Here is a 23,326-nt window from a genome sequence, read left to right as displayed (position 1 = left end):
GAGAGTGGTATGGAGAGCTGTAGAGACACACTTCTTTCATATTCCTTCAAGCAGTGGCACAAGAAGGTAGGACAACCTCTCCTCCACCAATGAACTGCCTTCCAGATATTTTGGATAATAATAATAATAATAATAATAATAATAATAATTATTATTATTATTATTTATTATTTATAGCCCACCCATCTGGCTGGGTTTCCCCAGCCACTCTGGGTGGCTCCCAACAGAATATAAAACAGAATAAAACTTCAAACATTAAAAACTTCCCTAAACAGGGCTGCCTTCAGATGTCTTGTAAAAGTAAGGTAGTTGTTCATTTGACATCTGATGGGAGGGCGTTCCACAGGGTGGGTGCCACCACCGAGAAGGCCCTCTGCCTGATTCCCTGTAACCTCACCTCTCACAGTGAGGGAACCGCCAGAAGGTCCTTGGCACTGGACCTCAGTGTCTGGGCTGAACGATGGGGGTGGAGATGCTCCTTCAGGTACACTGGGCCAAGGCTGTTTAGGGCTTTAAAGGTTAGCACCAACACTTTGAATTGTGCTCGGAAATGTTCTGGGAGCTAATGTAGGTCTTTCAGGACTGGTGTTACTAGCATGGCTGTTGGAGAAGGATGAAGCAGAACATTGAAGGACAAGGAGAAAGAGAAGCCCCAGGTTGTTTAAAAATCAAACAATGATAGAAATGGGTTGGAGGAACACCGAGCACAAGATGAAAATTGTGATTTTAAACAACGGCAGAGCAGGGAGGGAGGGACACTGAGGGTTTTTAAATTATTAAACAAATTTTAGCAAGGAGAAATAGTAAAAATGGGTGCAGCACAGACGCTAACTCTAAAAAGCTAACACAACAGAACCTTTCTTAAATCCCTTCTCACTGTTCTCAAACCTTATTTTAAGCTGCCACTTTATCCTTTCAGTTTTATCTCCTGCTTGCTCTACTCAAACTTCTGCCATTGCTTAAAACTGCCTCTTTCCTCTCCACCCCGGCTTTACTGAAGCTTTTGCTGTTGTTTAAAACAGCTACTTTCCTTTCAGTGTTTCTCCCTTCTTGCTATACTCAAAATTCTCTTTCATTCCTCAGCTGCCTCATTTGAGAGAGATAAAAGACATGGAGCCCTCCATTAGGACTCAGAATACTCAAACCTCTGCTGTTGTTTAAGACCACTATTTCCCCTTCTGTCCCCTCCATCCCTACTTTCCCCAACCTTCCGCTGTTGTTTTAAATTACCACTTTACCACTCTCAGTGTCTCTCACTTCTTGCTCCCATGTCAAGGCCACTGCTATTGTGTGACCTTCATCATCATCATCATCATCAATTATATTTCCCCAGCCACTCTGGGTGGCTCCCAACAGAATATTAATTTTTTCCCATTTATTTGGTCTGCTTTAGTTTAAATTTTAACGATGTTTAGGATTATTGTTTTGTTTTATAGTTCTGCAGTTGACTGCCTTGATATGAATATCTTAATAAAAGAAGGATATAAATCAATTTGCTTTTAATAAATAAATGTACACCCAGAATCCACACACAGATAGACAGATGCAACATTACTTGCAGAAAAAAGAAGGTAATTGCTGGAATAATGGGTCAAACCCCATATGTATTGGTACATTTCCCTGATTTCTAATAGGTAGCGAGAGTAGTAAATTATATTCGAAACCTAAAGGGGAGGACATGTCAATGTTTTTATGCTAAATAACAACATTTTAATGACACGGCCAACTTCGCTCCTTGGTTTGTAAGCCCAACATTTCTGTAACAGAAAGGTGCCTGCAAGGCTTAACTAATGCCAACCCTTTTGAATTAGTCATGAAAACTATTCTCGAAAGGTAAATAGAGAGTGAGGCATTTGCAATATGGATAACAAATGGCTCCTGGTACCGACTGAGGCAAATAATCTAACTGAAACAGATAACAGGAGCAGGGCAAGTCTGTATGGCAGAGGCCAAATTTCCCTTCCTGTTAGTGACGTGTGCCGCCTCCTGTCAGTAAAAGCCCCATTTTGCTTGACAGGTACTCAGATGCGATCACAGAACCATCGGTACACCTTGCAGAGTCCTTTTCAAAGCAAGTCGCCATCATGTCTGTGACAATGTGCCAGTCCGTGGGCTTTGTGGTGTCAATGTTGGGGGTCGGTGGAGTTATTGCCTCTACTGTCATGGACCAATGGAGCACCCAAGACCTTTACAACAATCCGGTGACAGCCGTCTTTAATTACCAGGGTCTATGGCGCACTTGTGTCAGGGAGAGCTCTGGTTTCACCGAGTGCCGCTCCTATTTCACCATCCTTGGACTACCAGGTAGGGAATATGCTCAATAGACTACCAGGTAGGGAATATGCTCAATAGTGCAATTCAAAAGAGCTGGTGGGATGAAGCGACTCAAGACTGCTGTAGGCCTCTGAGAGAACCGGATCCTCTCATTTGCTCTTGCTCCCTTCCTCATATTATTTTCATTTCTATAGACTTTGAGAAAGGGATGGGGGAAGAAATTTGGTTTGGTGGGCCTTTTAATGCAAGCCTACTTAATTTGTGCTGCCCAAAGCAATATGAACTGGCACATACCTATCCTTCAAAATGTGCCCTTCTCTTAGTTTTGTGATGAAATAATGTTGATATGTATGTGTGTATTGAAATTCATATTTTAGTGAAAGTAATGTACAAAATTGCCTTGTATTGGGGATAACTGCTTGCGTATGTTGGAGGAAATGCATACAAAAATGTGCATATTAGGAGAAATTTGCATAAATACACTGACAAATTGCTGTGAGGACTTTTTTGTTTAAAAAAGTTGCAAACCGATGTGGAACTGTGGAGCACTGAACTTAAAGATTGGGGAAAATGAGAAATGGAGAGAAGCCAAAATTGACAGATCCGTCTATTCCCTACCTAGAGGTCAGCATTTTATATAGTGAAATGTTCTGCTGGAGAGAGTCATATTTCCCCCCTCACACTGATGCCCATATCATCACCAACATTTGCCAGACTGGCTAATGTGGGGGCAGAAGTGCAGAAAGATGGATGCAGAACTATCCAAAGGGATCAGGAGGTAGAAGGCAAATGACAAAACCCCCATATGACCTCAGTATTATTTCTAATGATGTGGGAAGAGGATGGTGCATTATATACATGTGTGTGTGTGTTTGAAATTGAGAATTCAAAAGTATACTATTGCTTTTGTTCAAACTTTTCCTCACCATCCCAAATCCACATGACCAATGTCATGTTGATTTTGGAAAGGAGGTATTGTCCTCCTTTCTAAAGATATCTCTAAAGGTAGGATCTTAAAAGTTAAGAATAAAATATATAAGATAGAAGTCATATACGATCAATTAAATAAAAGCTGCTTTCAGGAGACTAGATCTTTACCACATGTTGTGCCAGGCCTTTAGGTTTTTCTTACCCCCACCACTTTCTTATTAAATAGTGTAACGTTTAGTCTTCAGATGATTTAACATCAGATTAGAAATATTTTTTCTTTTTGGAAATATAATCTTTGCTTTCTATTTGTCCAGAGAAAAGGGGAAATCAAACCTCATTGGGGTTGAAATAAAGCGCTTGACACCTGTCCCAAAGTGACATTATGAAAAGTCTTTTGTGTGTGTTTTCTTTTCTTGACTGAAGACATTGCAAAGGTATCCTCTTTGTTCTTGCTTCTCAGGCGATGCAGAAAACCCTCCACATTTATCATCCTCATGCCCTCCTTATCAACTGCTGAAGAGCAGCCTACAACTTAAGCCCTGTTGTTCTAAATCTTTAATGCCAGAAGCAGATTCTTAATAATAATAGCATACATCTCCTGTAACATCAGTATGGTGACTCTTCTAGTATTCTGCTAGAAGTACAAAACTGGTAAACAATTCCAGCATATTTATAATGGGTTTTTAAGATTTATCTGTGCTTAATGACTTAGTTCTATTTGTTTTATATTGTGGTTTGGTTCCTCCAGGGGTAAAATGTTTAGTTAAGACTCTTCTGAACTTACCTATATAATGAGGGATGGGGTGTCCATACTGAATACAAGCATCTGTCAAGTCAGTACCTAGTATACTCCTCTTTTGCTGCTCTTTGTAGATCTCTGGACTTGGGTGACCACCTCATAGGAACATAGGAAGCAGCCTTATATTGAGACAGACCTATGGTCAGTCTAGCTCAATATTGTCTATAGTGATTGGCAGTGGATCTTCAGGGTTTCAGATCCTTTCCTAGCAGTGCCTAAAGATGGCAGGGATTGAACCTGCGTGCTCTTCCACAGAGCTATGGCCTTACCCTAGGAGTCTTACTTCCTAGCATGTAGGTATAGGAAAGAGAATGTTGGACAGAGCCTTTCTGGCATCTGCCTTAGATATTAGTGGTGGGGAAGATCCAGAAGCGGAAGACTGGCAGCTCTGCGTTTATGCTTTACTGTTATTTTTATTACAATATTTGTAATTCCAACATATGTCTTTTTGCACAAGCAAGTAAACATATCGATATTCAATGGGGAGAGCCGAACAGTAAAAAGTGACAAGCAAACCTGACATTCCAATTTCCCTGTATTGAGTTTAGGAAGGGATGCATTTATCAGTGTGTGCAAAGAGCAGCGGCAATGAGTTTTCTGCCAAAAGTGTGCTGTGTGGCGGCAACCTAATCTGTGTGCTTGGGGTGTCAAAGGCACCTATGATACACTTACACATCATGGTCAGCTCATGTTTTCCTCTACAGCAATTATATCCATGGAGGAAAACAGCAATGCCTGAAGTGGCCCAAACGATTTCTTTGAAAACCATTGCCGACAGTGCTTTCTACAATTTGTTTTGCGGGTAGTGGTGTGCTCACATTGCTATTTTAAAACAGTAACACTACATTGTATTCATTGTACAGTATAGTTAGATCTGGCTAAAGAGTAAAGTTTGCTCTTGCTTTCACCGTGTTAAAAACTGCATGTTTTCATCCTACGAGGCAAAGTAGGTAATGTGATGCATTGATAAAATAAATATCGGCAAAGTAAATGTAAGACTAGCTGTTAGCAGTAGGAATGAGGGAGCTTCCAAACCTTATAAAGCTTGCTTCCTGTCTTGGCCAAAAACTTATCCAAGGTACCCTTTCCTTCAGTCTCTTTCTCTCTTTCTCGATACTGGGATCAACAAGGAAGAGGAATCCAGAGAATTAGCCCAGGAAAAATTAATCTCACAGGCTCCCAGGTTTTGAGACATATGGAAGTAAGAATCCGCCCCCCCCATTGTACCTTAAAGCTTTTGGTTTATCTTGGTCTCCACAGATCTTTCTGTGCCATGTGGTGCCCTATAGTTGAGGACTTTTTGAACAGAAAATGCCAACAAATGACTTATTTGATTTATTTTTTAATATATGTCTAGACAGCCCTTCACCGCTCAGAAAAAAACTCCACAGCAGATTACAAAGTGTTAAGTTAAAAACATTTACAATAAATCAAAATTAGCCTGGAGCTAAACAAGCCAAAAGCAGATCAAAAATGCTAAGATTTGTTTTACACACATATTTTTAAAGCAATCATGAACTCAGTAACTTCATCTCTGGCCAACACAAGGCATTGGAGCCAACTACTAGGACTGAGGGTTCTTTGTCACCCCCCAAAAATATTTGAGGCCCCCCCCCAAATATGATGGACATTGCCTTTCAAACGGTGTGTGTGTACCATGCCATATGATCAATTATGTGGGGTGGGGTTCTCCTGCCCCCCAAATATTTTATTTCAGTTGCCACCCCTTATAATAAGGATTAATGTTTGACAAAGCATGACTCCTGGTAGCATGACTCCAGTGTGCAAAAGCAGGGGCGCATTGTGGTGGGTGATGCAAATGGGTGTGTAGTATTCTGCATGTGGTACCGCTAGAAACTACCCTTCATTGCTTAATAATGAAAAACATGGCTGGAAATGTAGGAAGTGCATCATATCTGATGGGGCAGAGTTGGGCAAGTCACACATCTCAGCCTCGGCCATTCCACTTTATAAGCAAAGAAAAACTATGGGTCGTTAAGATGGCAGCTTATGAGTCACCCCCCCAAAAAAAAGACATAGGTTTGTATAAGCTTTGCATGTGCTAATATATAAGTATATATGGGAATTTAGAAATAAATGCTGAAATAGAAATAGGAATGTAATATAGTACATCTCACCTTAGGGGGGAAACTGTGGTCAAGTGGCCCACATGTCTGCTCAGTCTGCCTCCCCACATGGTCAAGGGGCAACTGCAAGGCCCCTCCACTTCCTTCTTAGGGTTATTCATCTTTAAAGAAGCTTGGCCAGGAACAGCCTTCAAACAGAGACCATGTCCTCTGTAAGGTAAGACGCATATAGGATAAGTGCTGCTGTGAACAAAATGAAATAGCTCTTGTACACCACCTTCCACAGCCATGAGCCATTGTCCTTGAATGTGGGGGGGGTTTGTTTTGTTATTTTGGTAGCTGTTCAGTGGAGGTGGTGTGATTATTATTATTATTTTAATGGCTCTGGGCACAATTGATCACTTGTCACACGGCGAGAGAAGTCCATTTTCACCTCATGTGAAAAACAAAGCCGGCTGCAAGGCAAAATATGAAATATTCTACCTCAGTTCCCCAGGCACTTGAAAGTAGAAAAAGAACCACTTGGGAATAGACCTTGTGCTGAGAGACAGAGGAGACAAAGCTATCGCAGCTCTGCTTGGCCAAAATAATATCAATCTGCAAGCGTGGAGTGGTTTTGTGTGTGATTCAGCACTGTGTACATGTTTTTAATTAACTTGTCATCCTAAAGTGCTAACAGACCAAATCAATTAGCATGTAAATTCCTCAGCCGCGGAGGAGGATTCTGACACCCCCCACCAGTATTTATTCTGTGAGTAAATGTAATATAAATGTACATACAAATATGTTTTACTCCAAAGTAGCTGGTAGTTGGTTATCATTATCAGCATAGTCTAATGAAGAAAGAAATGGCATACACCCACCCACCTACCCCCCAACATAAAACTAAAGCAGCATGTCTTTTGTTAAGAAGAATAAAAGTAGAAACACTTTTCTCACTTATTGTATATTTTATGATTGTAATTGCTGGGGATATCCATACAAGAAGAGCCTTGCCAGTGAGGCAGGTCCATGTTTTACTGGGGCGTTCTGGGTGTGTGACAGAGCTGTCTTTACACCATTTGCAATGAGTAATGGAGAACAATGTTTCAGGGAAAACAAGTAAATATAAATAATCAAATTGTAGCAATATGTCTTTCTCTAGGATGGAAAACTACGAGATTGAGGGATGAGTTTACTCTAAGCCCACCCCACCCATTTTTACATTACAGCCACCTCACCCGCTTGGACATAGTTAATGGGGCTGCCAGTATTTCCATTATAAAGCCCTATTTATTATTCTGACAATAGCAATTTATATTATGAACAATAGTGTCATAGTGAATAAAAACAGTAAGATTGGTGTGGAGCAGCCAAGCTACCCAAATGTATCACTGACATTTTGGTTTCAGTGTTTCTCCCCAACCCCCAACCCCACCCTGCCTTAATGCTCTCAAGTGCACCAGAAACAAAGAGTCCTTGGGATTTATTTTAGTTAAAGTTATTCTGTCCTTAGAAGTTTACTAAAATGGGAGAGTCTAGTACAAGATATTGCAAAAGGGAAGGTGAAATGGCAATTAATTGTGTCAGTCTTCAAGCCATTGGTACTAGAATAGGCATAATGTCTTACCTAGCACTACTCCAGAGTAGCATCTGTGGCTGGAGAACTATATCCTCAATTTCTGTTCCAACTGATCTCTTACAAAAATGTAATCAAGGTTTGATATACCATCAACAATTATCCCGGCTAGGTCCTATTCAGGCTTCCATCACCTACCCCATTTTACCATCCTGGTCCAGATAGCATAATTTATCAAATTCGAGATGCCACAAAACCATCATATGACCATTTCCTTCCAGATTTGTGATATTTTCATGACTTCCACAATATTTTCCATGAATATATCTCGTATCCATGCTCATAACAGTCACAACTTTCAAAAGTTCTCTTCCCTAGTCTGGTACTTCCCAGCGCTGGTGCTGCTTTGAAAGCTAGCTAGAAAATTGTGTGGTAGCTGCTTTATTTGTAAGCCAAATGAAATATCATTGTATATTGAACTCCAGCCTAGTTCATGCCATTTGTATTGATTGTAAGAAGATGCCAATTGGGTGCTGGACAAGAAAGGTGAATCATTTCGTTTTTTATGGAGTCAACAGATCACCAACACCTTGAGATCCTTTTCTGCAGTGTGTTGGCTGCATTTTTTTAATTGAATACACCAGTGAAGATAGATAGAGGACCAATGCAGACTGAAGTCCCTGCCTTTATAAGTCTGAGGATCAGATGTATTACATGAACATATCTGATATGCAAATTAATCACTGGGTGGGCCCTGAAAAAGGTGGATTGGCACTTGACATGGTAAATGAACAAAGGCGGCCCCAAGGCCTTCAGACTAAGGGTCTTTGTGTTTGGAGAGAAAACTCTAATTCATCCTCCAAAGCCATTCAGAGACTCCGATTACTGAAGTTTCACATTCTGGGTTCAAGTCCACAGCATAAGAAGTATTGTACAGAAAAGGGTGGAGTTGCCTTAATTTCCCCCCAGTTTTTCCAACTGGATGTCATCCTGTGGGAGTATGCTATATTTACCGAAAAAGAAAGTCAACATGAGTTTCGGGTAGTTTTGTAGGAGCAGCAATGATAACATTGAAATGTTCCAGTGGGTGCAGTGATCAAATACACGTTTGTCTGAGGAAAGGGCAGATAAAAGGGGTGGGTGCTGCTGAAACTAGGAGTTAGGGTGTGACTCAGTGGCTAAGAACAAGTTGCATGAATCTGGTTGCCTGTACTATAACACAGAATGAGCCGAACAAGTGCAATACAATTCATGTCTGGGATGAGTAGTCCATAATGGGGACTCCTTGCCCCAGCTTCCTGGAATAATCTCTTCACTGGATCATGGGATGAATAGGACCAGTAGATTGATGCTCGCTGGACAATTGAACAGATATTTTAATAGGCTAACCTTGTTATTAGCATGAGAGTAACCTGCAGCCCTCTTCATGTTGCTGGACTCCAGTTCCCCTCAGACACAGACAGAATGGTCAGTGGTCAGGGATGATGTGAGATGTAGTCCAGCAGTGGTGGACCTTGGCGTCTCAGATTTCAGTGGCACTCTGTGCAATGCCAAAATCCGCCACCCCCCATGTCCAACATTTTCTGTCTGCTAACTTGCACAACAATAACAAAAATCCAATGCTTGTTGTTTAGTCGTTTAGTTGTGTCCGACTCTTCATGACCCCATGGACCAGAGCACGCCAGACACTCCTGTCTTCCACTGCCTCCTGCAGTTTGGTCAAACTCATGCTGGTAGCTTCGAGAACACTGTCCAACCATCTCATCCTCTGTCGTCCCCTTCTCCTTGTGCCCTCCATCTTTCCCAACATCAGGGTCTTTTCCAGGGAGTCTTCTCTTCTCATGAGGTGGCCAAAGTATTGGAGTCTCAGCTTCAGGATCTGTCCTTCCAGTGAGCACTCAGGGCTGATTTCCTTAAGAATGGATAGGTTTGATCGTCTTGCAATCTATGGGACTAGTGCACTAGTGGAAGCTAGTTCAGCAACAGCTGGTTCTTGTTGCACAACAGTAGATTCTTAGGCAATCTGCTGCACAACAATCTTTAGTAATGTACTTTGGTAATGTACGTGTGTTTTCACTTGTGAAATAACGTTCCCCAGCACAATAAGTACACTGGATGCAACCCAATGTTTATCTGCTCAGCTAGATGGTATGGTTCTTTATCGTGCATATAGTTAAACATCCAGCCTCTTAATTTTTATATATTACCGGGATGCCCAGCCCACCTAGGCAGTTATTACCGACATGTTTATATAATAGCCTATACATACTAAGCTCCCTGTAAATTATCCCTCCTAATGATAGTTTTCATTCAATTTACAATGAGAATATTGTATTGATTGTGTCTGTCGAAAATAAGAGTAGCATGACTGGGTAAAAGCTGGATTTGTTTCTAGGTCAGAGTTGAAGTAAATCAGTTGCAAGAGTGTATTAGATCAGAATTGATGAGCCCGGAGTCCAGAAGGCCTCTGTAACTCACTGCTGTGCATCTGGCAGAGCAGCTTGGCAAATTTATATCGCTCCCCAGAGCCATTTACCACAGAGGAGAAACCAAATTAATTTCCTAATTCTTACAGCCATTCTGCCTTTCTCAACAACCACCTATAAAACGGCTGTTCTCCCTTAGCTTGTATGAGGGCATTTCTAACCGAAGCCACCATTGGTACGTTCATCCACAACTTGATAAACTATGATTCGTAAAGCTCTAGACAAGAGTCATGGCCATTCACTCCTTCCTTGTTTCTTCTCTTTCCTTCACTCCTCCCTATACGCACAGACTTTGGCACAGAGATTCCAGCTTACATTATGCCAGTGTTCTTTGTGATGTCTGAACCAGAGAACTCTGGATTGGTGTTGGTTAACAAAACAGGATAATAAACCAGGGGGAAGAGAGGGGAGGAGCAATGAAGAAACACATGGCCACAGGACTTATCCATGGTTATCAGCTATGCCTTTTTGTTCTGTGAACTGCCCTGAAACCTCTGGGTATAGGGTGGTATAATAATAATAATAATAATAATAATAATAATAATAATAATAATAATAATAAATGGAGCCAAGGGCAAGTGTTCAAACACAGCCACAGTGCGCTTGATTAGGGCTGAGGTTCTGCTGTTATGGTCATCTGGGAAATAATGGAAGCAGAATTATGGATGGGTGACCTTTTGTGTAGGTCACTGTTCCACTTGAACCAATAATTAAGTTGTGCCATCAAGTGTCACTTTAGGCTGTTTTCTCAGTGAGCATAAGGATGCTAAAGTCTCCTCTTCTGTGTATTTATATGTTCCCTGCCTGTTAAGGTCATCCCCAGACATTTTTCAAACCCCAAACAGCTTTACCACATACTCTGAGAGCAGGTCCTGGGTTCTACTGAAATATTGTGAGGTATCCCGGGACATGCTTTTGGATTGCCATCTGCTTCACAATGGCTTCTAAAAATGTTGCTGTCCAAAACAGTCACTTGGGTTGTTTGTATAGTCAGGCCAGCCTTGTGTCTCCTGTGCACAGAGGTTTGTTGTATTTTCAGTTGTAACTTGTAGTAGTACATTTATGGCAAGAGACTTCATGCCCATATTACTTATTTCAAGAAACTTTGTGGCTCTTTGGCAGCACTGTGATTCAGAAATAAACTCACTCAGGTCCAGTTCACATGTGACCCGTGGTTTAAAACAAACCATGGGTTACTGTTGGTGCATGCTGCTCAATCATATCTGCCCATCCCTTCATGGAAACAAACCAGAGCACTGGCATAACCAGAACAAACCTAAGATTCTGTTCATGGTTGTTTAGAGAGAAACAAACCTTGAGTGCTGGTTTGCATGTAACACTAAGCTAGTTTATTTCTTCTCGGCTTGGCACAGGGTAGAGAAGGGTGGTTGTAATCGAGAAGCATGCACTAGCACATTGCTTGTTTGCAGTAAAGCATAGTTTATGGCTTACTATCATGTGCAAATCAGGGCACACACTGAATGAGTCCCAAAATGAGCTGGGATGAGAGATAAATGTTTTGTGATTAGATTGCACCAGTCTTAGTTTTACCCTGGATTTTCCAGACACTTTGTAACAATAAATTGTTTCTACTTAAGTACTGTAGTATCTCAGATTGTTCTGCCATTCTGAAATACAATAGTTATTCCTGGGACTAGACAGGCATAGTGACTAAGCTATTCACCATTTGATACGGTTTAGACTGGAATGGAAATGGCACCAGCCAAACTATTTACTCCGTTTAGGCTATGGTTCAGAGACATTTATGTTCTATCCCTGCTATCGGCATGTTGGTGCTCACACACTGTACATTTGTTTAAATATTTCATATTTTGTTGGTATTCTTTCAGTCCTCCTCCCAACTCTTCTAAACCTGAAAGACTCAAAATCAAACATGGCGTCCAGACCTCTACTGCATTTCCTCTTGTGTCAACACAGTACTAGATGAATGTAACAGATAAAGGGGTTGCACATTGGTAAAGATTAGGTTAAGGAAGCAATTTATTATTCTAGGGGTGCAGCCCGAGACACCTTCCTCATTGTTAATTCAGTAGAATGATTCACGGTATCGGGTTGTGTAACAGCTTTTTTGAAATGTGCAGGGCTTACCACCCCACCCCCAATTAACTTTCGGCGTTAATCAGCACCAGTAGAACCTCTCATCTACTAAAATAGAGCAAAAGAACTGTTTTACCTTAGTCCAGCAGCCCTGTCTTCATCCCTGTTTCGTAATGGATGAACTCAGCAGCAAGAGTACAAGAACAACACATAAATCATCAGAGCCATTTTATTCCAGCCCTACCATTAGGTAGCAGATGATGGGGGAAGAGATCAGAGACAAGGAATTAGAGGACAGATCTGTGTGAGCCATTGAGTTTGCCTGATACCTTCTCAGCTAGCCTGCTATGTTCAAGCAAAGTAGACGGTCCTTTGAATAGCTTTCCCAAAGAGGGAGCGTTATCGCTTCTCCTATTCTGAAAATGAGCAGTTTTAGAGTGTTTGCAAGGAATGAGTTTTATACCTTTCCTGGTTCAAGAGAGAGATCTAATTCCAAGTAAGCAAGAAGCAAACAGTCACAAAATGCAATGTGATTTTTAAATATATATATTTTTAAAGTCCCACTTCACATAACAATCGCTAAAAGTCTACAATGGAGTACACTTTGATGATGCTGATGAGAGAAGGTCATTTTGGAAAGCACTGAAAATATAGCTTGTAATGCTGGTGTTGCCCTCAGTTCCTTTCGTCTCACTGGAATCAGCAACATGTCAGGTACATGGAATAAGCAAAGCTGAATAACAGGGGTAAGAATGAGGGGGGCTGATCATGTGCATTATGAACAGATTGTTCAATGCAGCTTGCGGGTTGACCTCCATTAGTCCAACAATGACTCTTTGGCCAACAAGGGCTTCTAAGGGACAAAGGCACCAGTCTTCACTCCTGCCAACCCCAAAGCACACACCAACCAACAGAACTGAAACTGCGCTATCTTGCAAAAACACATTGAGTCAACAAAGCCTGTTAATGGAAACCATCTGATAAGGGCAGCCACTGTTGGCTGGTACAGTGAATGGGACTTCACTGCTTCCTTAAGCTTTGCCAGTGGTGTAGTGGCTTCTGATTGCAAAGGAGGTCTCATGTCCACTACAATTTGCCAAGTGTTGGGCTTTGTGGTCTCAACCCTGGGCTTCGCTGGCTGTATTGCGGCCACGGCGATGGATGCATGGAGTACGCAGGACTTATATGATAACCCGGTGACAGCTGTATTCCAGTACCAAGGCCTCTGGAGGAGCTGCGTCAGTCAGAGTTCGGGTCTTACAGAGTGCCGGCCTTATTTCACAATCCTTGGGCTTCCAGGTATGGACCAGGGGCTAGCCAAGTGAGGCTACCCTAGAGATGTGACGAAAGCCAATGATTTTTAATAGGCTAGCAAGAAACAATATTTTAAACAGCTTGCTAATGTAAATGGAGACTAATATTGACTGCAGTGATGTAGTTATAAATGTAGAATCAATTGCTGTGAATAAAACTGTCACACAGAGGATATTAAAGTGCACACATCATTTTAAAAGATCATATTTTATGGTTATGGGGAAAGTTGCCAGAAACCCAGAGTGAAAACTAACCAAACTCCTTTTTGGAGGAGAAGCAGCAGTTTCTACCCGCCAAACCAAGACTAACTCAGTGTGTATTTGGGCACTGTGTATTTATTTGAATGAACTGCTTTGATATCATATCTTGGATATCGGTGTGCACACCCACCAATGAAAGAAACAATTTCCCCACATGACAGTAAATAGGTTTAATCCCTCCTTCCACTGCCCACTGGTAAGTAATATAGATACTTGGCCTGAACATGTTGGGAGGAGAAAATGTTGTTTCTTGTTTTTGTGAAGAACTATGCAGAAATTCTGGTTTTAGTATGCTGTTCGGACACAATAATAATAAACATTCAGGTATCATTCTGGCCTTGTTCTATTTCTGAAATCTTAGTGGAACTTTCTGTGGTCAAAGCAATGAGTGTATTTAGCAGGGTGTGTACCTGTTGAAAAGTAGATAGGGGCAAAGTTCTGTTATCAAGAAAGGACGTGATTTTTACATCTGGGTCAGTGGAAATAGGCCGCAAATACAGTAAGTACAACCATAAAATGACTTTGGAATAGACAGACATTCAAAAATATTAAATGAAACATATCTGGTATGTCATGAATTATATATACTTCACATTTTGAAAATCACATTTCTAACTTTTGAAATCAAGTTTTCAAGTGAGCAGGCTTTACATGTCTAGGGTGAAACTATGGTAGTATGATTTTAAGTTGATATAATTTTATATTTTTAAATTGCTACAACCTGCCCTGGGACCTTATGGTGAAGGTGGTCAAAATATTTATTTATTTATTTTACCACCTAATTATTCACATCACAAAGCAGTGTACATAAAACAAGGCCCAGGATTTCTTTTTATCATAAAGCCAAACAATACCTTTAAATCCCTGCTGGAGCAAAAAAGTCTTAGCCATATACTTGAAGTTCCACAAAGAGTGTGCATGTCTAATGTCAGTTGCGAGGGAGTTCCATAGGCTTGGGCCCATGACACTGAATGCACATCAGCTAATAGTTATGTGCTATACATCTGAGACACAGGGGACCACCAACAGGGACTCCCCCTAAGATAGCAGTCATGGGGCTGGGTTATAAGGTGATTTAATAATACAAAGTGGTCCTAGATATGCATAGGTCTTTTGGGGGTTTTGTTTTTTTAAGGAAAATTAAATGTAGTTACGGCCAAAATAATACGTTAGAACACCAGTCATTTTATTTTAAAAATAGCATTCAAACTTTCAAAATATGCCAATCTATTCTCATTATGTTTTTGGTTTTCATCTATGGTTCAGATGTGCTTTTAAGTTTCTGATCTTGGTAAAACAGGAGCAACTGAAAGGAATTTTGAGGAACTGAAAGTGGAACATAATACATAGCCAGATCATGCATTGCCTTTCTTTTTGCCTCCTTCTGTTCTGTACACAAAACATGTAGTGATCACCCTTTGGTACTTATAGCACTTGCCCAGGAACTCTTGTTTCCCTATGTGAAGATCCCTAGTGAAGATCAGGCCTGAGCCTGAATGGGGGTCTGAAAATGCCTGGATTGTTAATATTTGTGTTCATGCGTTGACTAATTAGACCACACCTCATGACTCATTTACCAGCTGCAGCAGATAGTATGGCAGTCGGTAACAGTTTGCAAAACGGACTTCTCATAACACAGGGTAATAGGGTCTTTAGATGGTATGGCAAATATCTTGTTAATTGCTTCCTGTTCAGAAACCTTTCGCCATGGAATTACTAAAATAGATTAAACAAAAAACAAAAACAAAGTAAGTATCAGGTTTAAGGTGCTTGTTTTAACCTTTAAAGCCCTATATGGCCTAGGACCCTCATACTTATGGGACCGCCTCTCCTGGTATGTCCCATGGAGGACCTTATGGTCTTCAAATAAAAACATATTGGAGATCGCGGGCCACAGGGAGATTAGGCTGGCCTCAACCAGAGCCAGGGCTTTTTCGGCTGTGGCCCCGATCTGGTGGAACGCTCTGTCACAAGAGACTAGGACCCTGCGGGACTTGACATCTTTCCGCAGGGCCTGCAAGACAGAGCTATTCCACCAGGCCTTTGGGCAAGGCACAGCCTGACCCCCTCCTTCTGTAATCCTCATAGAACTCTAGCCCAATGGTTGCCATTAATTTGACTCTGAATTGATTTTAGAATGAATTGATTTTAGAATGTATTTCAATTAATTGATTGTGATTATATGTAAACTGTGTTATTTTTACTGTTGTTAGCCGCTCTGAGCCTGGCTTTGGCTGGGGAGGGCGGGATATAAATAAATTATTATTATTATTATTATTATTATTATTATTATTATTATTATTATTATTATTCATATGCTGCCCATCTGACTGGGTTGCCTCAGCCACTAATGATTAAAACACAGTAAGACATCAAACATTAAAAGCATTCCTAGATGTCTTCTAGAAGACAGATAGTTATTTATTTCCTTGACATCTGATGGGAGGTTGTTCCACAGGGCTGTCTCAACTACCGAGAAGGCCCTCTGCCTGGTTTCCTGTAACCTTCCTTCTTGCAGTATATATGTTTCTTGGAGGGAAAAGGGTTTGAAAGGTTGACTCGAGTCAGAATGGGCCAGCTTTCTACAAGGCAGGGAAAAAAACGACAAAACACATGAGAGAGTAGATGTCACAGGCACATTATCTAAATGTCAAGGGCCATATCCACAGGGAACAAACTGAAGTCCTGTTCTGCTCAGAAAGAACATGTGTGCTTCTTGATGTTTGCTCAACAGACATTAAGCATGGAGAGCAGCTTTGGATGTGGACGTTTCTGAAAGGGACTTCCAATATTTACTTCACAAATCATCAGGCATTTCCCTTCTTTCTTATGAACAGCCTACATTAGCTCAAGCTCAAGAGGTTATGTTTAGTTCTGCATTTAGTAACATGTTTTCCCCCTACCATGAACATTTTGCCATTGGTTCCTTTGTACCACACAGCCCTTTGATAAGAGTTGATTTTGGTTGTATTAAGAATTGTGAATATTATCCCTTTGCTACTCATTTAAATGATTCCTCTCCTCCCCCCATGTGTTTTGCAGCGATGTTCCAGGCTGTGAGAGCTCTGATGATTGTGGGCATCGTGCTGGGTGCTTTTAGCCTCCTGGTGGCTATTTTTTCCCTGAAGTGTTTACGGATCGGCAATATGGAGGACTCCGCCAAAGCAAACATGACTCTGACTGCTGGAATCATGTGCATTGTAGCTGGTGAGTGATGGTTCTTACTGGGGCTCCACAGTGCCATCTTTTCTGGAAGAGACAATTGAAATAAAGGGGTTGAAAGCATTTAACAAACTTACAACAAGGGACTAATAAAGTTTATAAGCAGGCATTGGAGTGCATTCAGATGGCACTTCATTCCATTTTCCAGACATTTCCTTACCTGTAATTCTTCACATTTTATGTAATATTTCACACAATGTAAAAGCCACTTCTGGAACTCTAGTGGAATCTAGTGGAAATTAAGCACTCATTTCTATGTTAATTGTTTCCAGAAAAAAATATATACCAATGTGCAAACCTATTAACACAGAAAACCACACAAGTTTTGCATTGTAATTTTCCACAGTTTTCACATGACAATATCTGGGGCTGTATCCCAGCATACAGCTCTTTCCTGCTGTTTAAAATTTAGTCCGATGTGGTATATCAATTAAAAAACCCATATTTCAATAATGAAATGGGAAGTTGGGGAGGGGTAGTACCTCTGGTGGGGGGGGGGCATATCATGCCCCCTTTGGGGTAGCTTGTCCACCTTTGGTCCCACCCTGCACTCAGCTCTATCTGTGGCTCCTAGAAGCTGTCAGGATGTGACAGCAGCCACACCCAAGGAATGGTTTTGACTGGCCAGCTAAACCAGATGAGGGTAGCCAATGGGTCCTAAACCTTCCGTGAGTTAGGGATTTCCCTTGCATGTGGAGACAGGCTCCTGCCAATTGAGCCAATGAGGCCAATAGTGGATCCAGGGAAGTCACTTCAGAACTGCAAGCACAGCGGTTTGACTTCACCCCTGGAGGCGCACTCCATTGTCTCTTGAGACATATGGATACCAACAATTTCCACAATGCAGTAGGTGCAGTATGTAGTATAATGAGAATGTTAGAAACTGGAACAGAAGCACTAGCATCACAACCAGCAAAACAAATGTTATGCCTTGGACTCTCCTGAACTATAGTAGTGCAATAAACTGGGTGTTCTGTTGCTTAGGTGCAACACCAGCTTAATATTACCACTTTGATTCAAGGACACTGGCACCTGACCCTACTTTCTACATTTCTGGGTAACATAGTTTAATATATTTAACTTGGTATAGATACACACCTGCAGTGAAAGGTAGCAGCATTCACACACCTGGACATTGATGATATTATTCTATGGATTCCTGTTTCGTAAGTAAAATTAAGTTTAAAAATCTGGCCTTGACCACCTTCAATTCCATTCTGGCAGCAAGTAATGATCCCTTCTCTCTGACAGGTCTCTGTGCTATCTGTGGGGTATCTGTTTTTGCCAACATGCTTGTTACAAACTTTTGGATGTCAACAGCTAATATGTATCAACCAGGAATGATGCAGACACTCCAGACAAGGTAATTCTGGGTCATGCACAGCATTCACAGTTGGGTGTGTGTGGGTGTGTGTGTGCAGCCACTTGTGTGCTTCGTTCATGACATGCCTAGCCATAATGATGAGACTTAAGGCATAACTACACAAGAGGAATGAACTCTTCACTCCTGGAAATTGTATTCTGTGGGAGGGGCTATTTTCAACACCTTCACCATGCTACAGTTTTCAGGATTCTATGGCTCAACCCTATTAAACTGATACAAAACTGATGTGCTCTGTAGTCTAGACTGGCTTTATAAGTTAGTGTCATCTTCTTTGCCAAGCATTAACTAGATTCATTGGTAATACCATATATTCAATGTATGCATGCCAAGTCAAGTGTATAAAAGAATGTCATGGATCACACAGTAACAGAGGAAACTACTTTATCCTGGGTCTATAGCCCAGTTTTGTCCATATAGCCCAATATTATACATTCTGATTGGCCACAGTTTTATGAGGTGCTAGACAGAGGTGTTTTTCATCACCTGTTACCTTATCTTTTAAAAATTTTTTAAAATATAATCTGGAGATACAAAAAACCGAAGGCAGATCTGCGCCATACATTCAAAGCATACTAAATCCACATTTAAAGCATATGACCCCCCCAATAATAATCATGAGAAGTGTAGTTTCCCCTTTACAGAGCTACAATCCACAGCTTCATCAACAAACAGTATTTCCCAGGATTCTCTGGAGGACATCATGAGCTTTAAATCAGAACTGGATGTGTTTAAAAAGTCTGGTGTGAATATGCACTGAATTAGGGACCTCCACCATGTGCTGTATCACAGAGCGATGGTTCCTCTTCCCAGTAATGTGAGCTAGCTAGGTCCACATCGTGTGGGTGGAAGGCACAGAATGAGTAGGTTGGGATTACAAAACATGGTGCAAAAGAAGTCAGTACATTGGTCAGATAGATCAGGAAAACAGGCAAGGGGGATAGAGGCAGGGTGATGACAGAGACATACTCTGCTATAGGCCATGGCTGCAATAATATGCCCTTCCAACTCCTTTTGAACAAATGTCTTTGCCAACCCCCGCACAAAACCCTTGTTTCAATTTAAATACCAGAGGTGATGCATTCCTTAATTGGAGGGATACAGGTTTCCCATACCTGGCTTATCCCTTAACAAAACTTCATTTTAAATATCCTTTCTAAGAAGCAACATATTGACTTGAGTAAGACACATGGACTTGTGTAAACTAAGTACCATCACTCACTTTGTTTTCCAGGTACACATTTGGTGCTGCCCTGTTTGTGGGATGGGTTGCTGGAGGCTTGGCCTTGGTTGGAGGCATTATGATGTGCATCGCCTGCAGAGGACTGGTACCCGAAGAGACCCAGTGAGTACCTATACATATTCATGGAACTGTTGTAATGTGGAAGGGCAAGACAGATCCTTTTCTTCATTCTCCAACTTAACAGGTGGCAGAGTGGCCACACTAAATCACAGGGATGGAGGAGAAAATTGACTCAGTTTGCTTTTGAAGTTGAACTTACCAAAATTGAACTTTCCAAAGCAATGCATGAACTGGAACACAGTTCTCTAGCCAAGTACTGTATAGAAGAAACATGTGTATATTAGGAAAATGCACATAAATAACATAAAAATGCATTAATTTGGCAAAATTGCATTAAAAAATGTGTATACCAGGAGAACTTTGTACTAAAATGCTGGTAATTTTTCATGAAACTTTTTATTTTCCCCCCAAACGAATGTGGATAACTGAACATTAGACTGGAGAAATGAGAGAATAATAGAATAATAGAACTGTAGAATTGGAAGAGACCCCGAGGGTCATCTTGTCCAATCCCCAGCAATACAGGAATTTCAACTAAAGCATCCAAGACAGATGGCCATTCAACCTCTGCTTAAAAACTTCCAATGAAGGAGAGCAGACCATCTTCTGAGAGAGTCTGTTCCACAGTTGAACAGCTCTTACCATCATACTTCCTGAGAGAACCTGAGAGAAACCAAAATTGTCAGATTCACCCATCCCTACCTACATGCATGATGAGAAAACCACCAAGCATTTCATAAAATGGTTTCTTTCATAATGATTGAGTCTGTTCTACATGTTACTGTAGTGAAATAGAAAATGGATATTTATGGAGCTTACCTAATTGTATTATATTCTTCACTAAGTAACAAGGAATAGAACAGATGATTCTGAGTAGTCAGTTATCTTAGACAGTTCCACAAAGTGACACCACTTTGTGTTTTATTTGCATTTCAGTTACAAGGCTGTGTCCTACAAGAGCGCTGGATATAAGTCTGGAACTGGGTATGAAGCCAAGAAGGTCCCAGTAGTTGAAACCAATACTATCAAAAGTGATGACGGGAGACGTTCCTATCCTTCAAAATATGACTATGTATAATCTCTTCCCAAACCTATGGTTTTAGACCAAAGCAACAGCAAATTCCTAACTTGAAGCCTTTCTCAAGTCTGTTTTCTTATTTTCTTTGGTTTGGCTTGCTGTTTATAAATGTTCTTTTAATATGACTGTGTATAGTTCCTGACATTATAAAGACTTCCATAAGAACTGTTCCCTTCCGCTACATTTGTTATAATAGCAGTTAAAGACAGCTGAAGAATTGGCTTACTAATGTACCTTTTGTTGTTTCTTTTAATAGATGTAAGTAGATGTTTAAGACCAGAACATTACTGCAACGTACAGTGTTGAGTTCATGTAAAGTTCATGCATTGAGACTTCATTCAGTGTTTGGTTGCCCTTGATGAAACAAAATGAAATACGAGGCTAAAACAACACCAATACACAGAGGCCAATTAAAAAATTAAAAATGTTAAAAACTTAATTTCATATAGTACGTAAAACTGATCTAATATAAATTTCTGAAATAACCACCACCTGCTTACTGAATTCCAGAGGAAACAAAGTTACAATTTGCTTTCTTCCCCTTTCATTAAATTCATCCTCTCTTGAACAGCCATATGAGCTTATACAGAAAATCCTCATATATAATAGAAATATGTCAAATATTTCTTAGAGCAAACACTTCTTTTATATATTTGAATACACTATCTGTCATAAGAAAACCAGCGATATCCTTCTGACTTTGTGGCAAAGCACAGAATTTACTGCCACTCTTACATTTCAGTCCTGAGAATTTGTGCTGGCAAAACTGCCTTGTCACAATGGCACCATACCATATTTTTCATGAGATCACACTGCTATGCAATGCCTTAAGACAGTAACCAACAACCAGAGGAATCTAGGCCACATGACCTTGAGCAGAATCATGTCATGTCACCCAGAGATGAGGAACCTCCGGCTGTTGTTCAACTCCCAACTCCCATCAGCCTCAGCCAGCGTGACCAGTGATCAGGGATGATGGCCCACAGTCCAGAGTCTTACTGAAGAGTCACATTGCACCCTGCTGTCATTCATTACTGCCAGGGTTAAAGAAAAGAAAATTGGCCTAAGAAACTTTTGTTTTTGTATTCTAATAAATATAATACACTGTTGCCCAACTCTCATCCTGTCATTGTGATTTCTAACAACATCCAAAGATGCACTGCTCTAATTCCAATATAATGGTTTCTCAATCCATTGAATAGTCATTACAAGTGATCCAGAACCCCAGTAGGATTACTGTGCAGGTGACACTTGCCAGCCAGGTGAGTTTTCCCCTTGGCATCCATTTAGCAGGTCAAGGTGCAAGAACTGAGAAAGTTTGATCACCACAGAAGTGGTACATAAATGACAGAATGGCAGCTACTACCAGCATCTGTGTTAAAATACTCGATTGGATGGAAGAAGCTATCTTTCACATCTCATGGGTAACCAAAATACAAGTTATGTTATAGCAGAAGTCTCATTAAGCATAGAAACATGTAATGTATACTGATCATCATTTAATATTCTTTTAGCCCAGCAATGCTAATAAATACTGGAAGGATTTATGTTAGTACCATTTGACATTTAGTTTTTAGGCATTTATGGCTTGTTGCATAGTCCTTAAGACTTTTTGCATGTATTTTTTCTTTTTTAAAAAAAAACCCTGACGTGTGTATTTTTAATTTAATTAACTAGCTTTTCACAAAGCTGACCTATTGGTTGTATGCCTGTTTCACTTGTTTATAACACCGATCTATTTCTCATTAAAATAAAATACTTTAAGGGTTGCCATTCTTTTTCTTGTTGCTTGCTTGTCACTTGGGTCTTCAGTAATCTCTAGACTCGGTATACTGGTGCTACCAAGGCAAGACATTGGGGCAGAGGTCCAGGTCTGTACTCAGCAAAATGAGCCTGAGCTTCTTCCCCCCACCCCAAATGCAGGGCTGGTTTATCACATTTTGAAGTAGAATCAAAGAATGAGAGGGCACCTTTTTAGAGGAAGGGGTCATAGCTGAGTAGTAGAGCATCTGCTTTGCATGCAGATGCTCACATTTCCTTGGCATCTTCAAGAAGGGCTGGGAGAGAACCCTGCCTAAAACTCTGGATAACCACCACCAGTCAGTATGGACAATACTGACATGGATGGACCAATGGTCTGACTGATAAAGTAAGGCCCACTGTAAGACCATTAAGTCCAGAGTCTAAAATTATCCAACTGAGCTGCTGCTGCTGCTGCTGCTGCAGTACTGCACTGTAAGAGTTTCACAGTCATTTCAATTTTATTCCAGGACAAAAGAAAGAAAATGGGGTTTTGCTCTTCACGTCGTTTGTGAAATCACATTATTTTCCTCTTGGGAAAGTTCTTTACAGGTGCAGAGAATGGCACTCCAAATATTGGCACCCATTGCTTATACAAAAAACACCCCTGGAAATATCAATCAACAAACCAAGTGACCTTGATCCTACACAATACTAAGACAAATGTGATGATCCCAGCGGAAATGTAACTTTTGGAGGCCTTTGTTATCCCTTAGTATATTTGAAGAGGCTGGCACATGTTAGGGCTGAGCTTATATTGACATCTAAGAAAATAG

The 23,326-nt window shown here is 40.7% G+C and overlaps 1 protein-coding gene across 2 annotated transcripts; it reads left to right on the top strand.

The window, feature by feature from the left end:
• Positions 1–2,007: 2,007 nt before the first annotated feature.
• CLDN18 (claudin 18) lies at positions 2,008–22,519 on the top strand. 2 transcript variants are annotated; one of them, XM_083614974.1, is made up of 5 exons: positions 2,008–2,304; positions 16,809–16,973; positions 18,240–18,351; positions 19,604–19,714; positions 20,609–22,519. In XM_083614974.1, exons 1-5 carry the CDS (start codon positions 2,085–2,087, stop codon positions 20,748–20,750), a joined length of 750 nt encoding a protein of 249 aa, XP_083471100.1. In that variant the 5' UTR covers positions 2,008–2,084; the 3' UTR covers positions 20,751–22,519. The 2 variants fall into 2 exon arrangements, with proteins under 2 accessions (XP_083471100.1, XP_083471101.1); XM_083614975.1 differs by lacking the exon at positions 2,008–2,304 and adding an exon at positions 13,191–13,491.
• The last annotated feature ends 807 nt before the right edge of the window (positions 22,520–23,326 follow it).

Source organism: Podarcis filfolensis, assembly GCF_964270895.1.
Source record: "Podarcis filfolensis genome assembly, chromosome: 5".
NCBI classification, from domain to species: domain Eukaryota; kingdom Metazoa; phylum Chordata; class Lepidosauria; order Squamata; family Lacertidae; genus Podarcis; species Podarcis filfolensis.
This window is presented reverse-complemented; position numbering and strand designations above follow the sequence as displayed.

What these genes read in the sequence shown, in the direction of transcription:
- CLDN18 (XM_083614974.1), top strand. Translation starts at nt 2,085, where the DNA reads ATGTCTGTGACAATGTGCCAGTCCGTGGGCTTTGTGGTGTCAATGTTG. An exon ending in CACCATCCTTGGACTACCAG is followed by an intron (nt 2,305 to 16,808) that starts GTAGGGAATATG and finishes TGTGTTTTGCAG; the next exon opens with CGATGTTCCAGGCTGTGAGA. An exon ending in ATGCAGACACTCCAGACAAG is followed by an intron (nt 18,352 to 19,603) that starts GTAATTCTGGGT and finishes TTTGTTTTCCAG; the next exon opens with GTACACATTTGGTGCTGCCC.